This window comes from Cyprinodon variegatus, unplaced genomic scaffold (assembly GCF_000732505.1).
Source record: "Cyprinodon variegatus isolate N-32 unplaced genomic scaffold, C_variegatus-1.0 Scaffold66, whole genome shotgun sequence".
Taxonomy (NCBI): Eukaryota; Metazoa; Chordata; class Actinopteri; order Cyprinodontiformes; family Cyprinodontidae; genus Cyprinodon; species Cyprinodon variegatus.
In genome coordinates this window covers 1,370,122-1,376,093 of record NW_015150519.1, presented here as the reverse complement: position 1 = coordinate 1,376,093, position 5,972 = coordinate 1,370,122, and the positions used below count along the sequence as shown (strand labels likewise).

Below are 5,972 nucleotides of genomic sequence, written 5' to 3'. Positions count from 1 at the left end.
TCTATTTTAGGTAATAGAAGTTAAAACAGAATAGCCTTAAGTATTAAACCTCCAAACACTAGACGTCCCATTTTAGTCCAATAATAGATGTCGAAAAGACGTTGCAAAGCCAGTTTTAAATATCTTTCCAACGATCTGAAAATAATGGCTTTAAACCTTTCACATTTCAACCAAATGTATACATTGATTGGACATAAATCATGTCCTCTTTATGTCTTTTCAACCAATTTTTGCTCGGTGGGAAATCAGCTACATAAAGAAAATCTCCTGTTTCCTGTGGGTTAAATTCAAGGTGAGTCTGCTTTAATCCTGAAAGCCTTTACCAAAAGACACTGTTTGGTCTAGAATAGGCATATTACTCTAGGAAAACAAGTGAAATGTATCATGCTAGCATTATCATGCCATCTGAAAAGGTAGGGAGATAACACTTAAAAGGTTAAACGCAAAACCCTTCATTAACCTTCTGTCTTTCTATTTCCGCTTGTTTTACAGTTTACAGAGATAAAAGCAGACGTTTTATGCTGCAGTCTACAACTAAAAAGCGAAAGCTTGCAGTGACTGAAAATGATATATGTAATGGACTCATCGACAGGCAGTAATTGCAATAATGTGCCAATTTTGACATGATTGAGGGTTGGTGGTGTTAAAAAACTGCATGGCGTACCTTTAAAATGGTGAACAAAGAGGTACAGCAGCAGGGAAATAAAGTCAGGTGAGTTAATGACACCAAGGGACAAAATATGAACAGAAATACCACAAAAAGACTGATTATGGTCCGATTCTCCTCAGCTGGTTGGGGAAAGAAGCGGGGTTTGTTGTATTTTAATGATGGCAATAGAAGATTAGGAGGGGAAAAGGAGGCAGAAGGACAGATGATGGAGAGATAGGCTGACACAAGTGACTGCAGTGGTGAAAAAAGAGAGCAGAAAGATGTATGGGACTGATGGACGAGTGAGTCATTGAAGGGAGACTGGAAGAGATAATGGGGAAAGGAATGGAAGAAGAAAAGGGATAGATGAAGGACTCACTTAAGATGGTAATGCCAAACGCACTAAAGGGAGGGTGATGGGAAATGGAAGGGTAGGAAATCGCTCATTGGGGACGTTTAATGTGAATTGGGCTTCGAGAGAAATGACAACTTCTCGGGTAACAGGACAGAACAAAGCAACAGTCTGTGTGTACAGGCGGGTGTGCGAACAGACGAGCGATGGTGGGGGAGAGTCTGAGCACACAAAAAGAGAAAGAGGCTGTAATATAGGCAAGTAAGGCTTTAATGGGGCGGAGAATAACGTAAATGGAAAGAAGGAGGGAGTGTAAAGGCTGAGTGAAGGCTATGCAGTGTGCAGAGCAAAAACAGATTTAGAATATTTTTGCAGCAGACAGTCCTTTCTAACTCCAAAAAGTCACAAAAGATAAATGTGAGCACATTTTGAAAAATCGATGTGCTTGCACACATGGGTGTGCGAGATGTGTGTGATAACTTACGAAACAGCAGCATACTGGCGTTGGAGGAACCCAGGCGGTTTGAGGCGAAGCAAGTGTAGTTGCCAAAATGTTTCTCTGTCACATTGGTAAACAGCAAAAGCGAGCGTGTCTTCTCGTTTTTGATCCGTAAGGTGTTGTCATTCTCTACCGGCCTGGGTTTTGTGTACAAAAGCAAAGAAAGGATGCAGAGCGATTAGGTTTTTTAGAGAAATAGAAAGAAAACACAACATAGCATCACACCATACTAAGTCTGCAGAGGAATATATTGCTCTGGCTATCATTTAACAGGTGACAGTGTATTAGCCTCTAAAAAATGTCCTACCTTATTCCTAAATTAAATTCTTACTGGTTGTTAACAATAAATACATTAAAAACAACCCTACACAGCTTCTTTCTACTATATTTTTTGAAACTCAAAGGGTTTTTCTATGTTCAGTCACTCTTTACATTATTTTTCTATTGCATTGAATTTTAAATAATAGTTGTTTGTTGCACTTTGAGTCGACCAGAGGCAACTTTTCAGTTTGTCTGTATTTCTTATAAATATATAGCAAAATTGAAAAAAGTTGAATAAACAAAACAAAACTAATATTTGACTGGATTTAAATTGACACCACAAAATCTTTGTTCTCTGAATTACTTTTTTACTGCATATAAAGGAAGAACCTTATGCATTTATGCCAAAAGAAAGAAAATGAATTTACATTTTTGGCAGACCTGTAATCCAACAGTGAAAAATACTATAGTTCCCCAAAAGTGGCCCTTTTGAGATTTTCTGAGATACTTCATTATTAACCTCATTGTGAATGGTGGGGAAGTAAATTCTTGTGTGTTCATCCAGCCTTGCTTGTCACTGTTTTGAACTTTTTAATTTAGCTATAGCTGTGAATATGGCCTAACCTGTCTGCCATATACCAGATTGATACATGTAATTCAATTTGAAATCTACACAGTATCCATCTGGAAAGGCTCCTGTGGAAAGTGTTCCCAAAAAAGGAGGAACTTCCAGTACAATTCTTCAAGCTGATTGGGTAAATCACCAAGTGGCATCTGCCTCCCATGTCAAGCTTTTAGCCAAAAGCAGCATCAGTAGCAGCTGTGATGTATCACAACTAGAGGAGATAACTGATAAATCAAATTCTTCCCAAATTTAGTTGGGTGGAACACACTATCTTCTTTCCCATCCACAAAGGCACAAAATGCATTCTTTTGCATGTTTTCAAACAAGAATTAAAATGGTATTGCAGTTAAAACAGAGGAGTCTAGAGGTACATCCACCAGCACAGCCAGGTTGGTTTTTACTTCAGCTTGTACTGTTGGTTGGCATCATAAATATCACTGAATTTCATTGGTTCGAAATCTGTATCCGAGGGTAATGCAACTTCTGGCAAGATATATTTTTGGGTGTTTGCAATTCCAAAATCTAGAAAGAATTAATCTTGCTTGCAAGGTCAAATATGCCCAACTCTGTAATTGTAAATTTATTCTAGCAATTTTCTGAAGTCCATTTATTCCTATAATTCAAAGTTTGAATAAAAGGATAATATCAAATCTTAGCACTATTTCAGTTGCTTGCATCAAATCAGTAGGATCATTGTGCAGTTTTTTCTTGTTAGGGTGTTTTTAGTTAGAAGCCTAGTACAAGTTAAAGCAACTTTTTTTTAACAGCATTAAACTTTAAGAAGAAATATATTTGACAAAACAAATCAACTTCACTGACCTTGTTGAAAAAAGACTTCACAACACATAATGCTCTCCTATTATTTTACTCAGGGTGGTTTGTTCAGGATGTGCTGTGTTCAGTTCTGTCACATGCAGTATTTTTCATGCATTTATGTATTTTGCAACAAATCGAAAAAGAAAGAAGGTCAAAGAGTAACAATACTTTCCCTAAGCATTGTTTTTTTTAGCTATATAACAAAATATTTCTTCCTAATTAAACTTAAAATATTCTGTTGTTCTAAGGCAGTTGCCTGTCCCCTGTGAGGCTTTTCAGACCTTGACTGAAGTGTAATTCAAAGCAATATGGTTACTTTCTAAGGGTGAAGGAATAAAAACCAAAAACATGTTTAATGACAAAACATACAAAGGATGACTTAAGGTCTGTTTTTTAATAGGAAGGAGGGAAAATAAAATTTTCTTAAGAAATACAAAATGTTACAGATGAGTCTGGAGTCTGCTCTTCTGCATTACAGTGACAGATAAATGTTGTGCAAAAGCATTGGACTTTGATCTGTGTAAATATGCCATCGTACTTTTTATATGGAATAGAAAATCCCTTTATTGTCCCACAATGGGGTAATTTATAAAATGACTTTCCACAAATTATTTATTTTACAAAAAATTGTAAAATTTTTCAAGTAGTGAAACCATCTCCAAAAAGCAGAAAAAAAATAAAATAAAAATAGAATATTTAAATTAATTGGAACAGAATGGCTGCCCTAAATAGAAAGATGTATATTTTAGATGCCCTTCTTTCCTAACTTCTGAATTTAAAAGCTGAAATCCCCCAGCATGTCATTGAGCTCAGCAGAGGCTTGGTAACAAGCCACTCATTTGTTACGGGTGTGTTGGAGAGCGGATGCATCTTAAAGTTGCAGGATTTTTGCTCTCTAGGTCTGGATTTAGGCAGCCCTGTATACAGGATAATCAGATCAGCACTGGGTCAGCTTGGCATTGCGGTTCCTAAACTTTATTTTGAAATATCTGACTTCATAGATATCATTACTTTTGAGGGCTAATTGTGTTTCTTGGCAAAAAAACAACAAAAAAACCACAACACAACTCATCCTTATCAGAATTAGCTCAAATCTGTTACAGGTAAGAATGTTTTTAAAGGTAAATGAGGTATAAACTCTTGTGACAATCAATGTGACATCCTTTTTTGTGACTACATTTTTGTATGATTTTGTGTCTACCTTTTGTGTTCTGTCAATATCCTGTCATTACTAAAGAGGAGATTGGTTGTGCCTCATGAATCATTCCAATTAACCCCCTGAGAAGGTTAATAAATAAAAGATTTTTTTAGAGATATCTATAATAGGTTATTTGTGTTTAGATGTTTAGTGAAGATGGATTGCATTTATTTTCTGGCCACCAAGCCTCTTAATACTCTCTGCATCACCAGCTTATCTTTAAACCTATTTAGCCAAAATTCCTTTAGGGAACGGCGTGACAAATTAACTGCCATATTTACAGATTCTGTTTCCAGTACTGGAGGAAAACTAGTCCAAAATAGATCAGTGGCATACAAAGCCATTGAAGAGAGCTATCCAAATACATTGGGTGGTCTAAAGACAGTTGCAGGCATTACATTAATTGCAATAAAGTAGTTCTTATTTCAGGCAATTCCAGGCTTTGTTTTAAGGACAGCCTTCTAATAAATCTATTTACATACAATGTAAATAAATATTAAGCTAACAAGATTTGTTTTATACTGGGGGATAAGAAGTGCAGCTTTTCCTTTAGTTTTTATACAGTAAAAGAGTAATTAAACTAACAAGTTCATCTACTGAATAGGGTTGTGGTAGAAATGAATGAACAAGATCCAAGATAAGAGTCATCAAAAGGCAGATCTGTAAGTGACCCGTTGTTGAAATGAAAACCATAGGAAATCTTATTTACCAGACGTCATGTGGGGGATATCTGTTAATCTGAATCTGTAATCTTAGACTCTAGATAAAGCTGGTTCATGTTAAGCTGGTTTGTACATGTAGCTGTGATTTAAGTGAAAACTGTCTTAATAGTTTATCAACTCAAGGTTGCTGAATGCAAAAACACATTATTTAGATCTTTGTTTATAAAACATTTTGAATATTTTAAAATTGTATCCACACTACTTTGTGTTGGTCCTTATATATATATTAGGGGTGGAACGGTTCACAAAATCCACGGTTCGATTCAGTTCGGTATATGTTGACTGATACACCGAAATCACATAAAAATTTATAAAATTAATAAAAAAATACAAAAAAATTAATGAATTGTAATTATTTTTTATGATCCGCGGAAACCCTGGATCATTTCCGCATGTTTTGCTGCTTTGAATTTAATCATCTCGCGCAGGCCCTCTACGATCTCCAAGGAACTCAGAGCGGAGCGGACGGGAGCCACAGTGGAGGCTGTAGGCTTTGCTTTGTGCAGGCGGTCTGGAGCGCAGCAGGGCGGAGCGCTGACGGAGTATGTGGGATTTCGGGGTTAGCATGACATGTTGGTCATGTTGCTGTTAGCATAAACAAAAAGTGTTGCACTATGCTTGCACACTGTTGCACTTTTATCCACAACTTTCTTTCCGCCATCATCGTAGGTCACTCTAAATGCAAAGTGATCCCATACAGCAGACCTATAAAGTGCTGCTGGCGCGTCTTCCAACTCCTGTTCTTTCCCACTCGCCATACCCTCACAAAACTCCACAATAACTGATTTTTTTCTGCTACACCCGTCTACACTGCTTCGCTTCTTCTTCTTGTTTACTACTGGTGGTTGGC

At 36.7% G+C, this 5,972-nt stretch overlaps 1 protein-coding gene across 1 annotated transcript in view; it reads right to left on the bottom strand.

Moving 5' to 3' along the window:
* The window catches only part of iglon5 (IgLON family member 5), a 164,369-nt gene that overhangs the window by 10,002 nt on the left and 148,395 nt on the right, over positions 1-5,972 (bottom strand). The window contains exon 7 of the mRNA XM_015371900.1: positions 1,486-1,637. Within this exon, the coding sequence (XP_015227386.1) occupies positions 1,486-1,637 (152 nt within the window). The remainder of the gene's footprint in view (positions 1-1,485; positions 1,638-5,972) is intronic.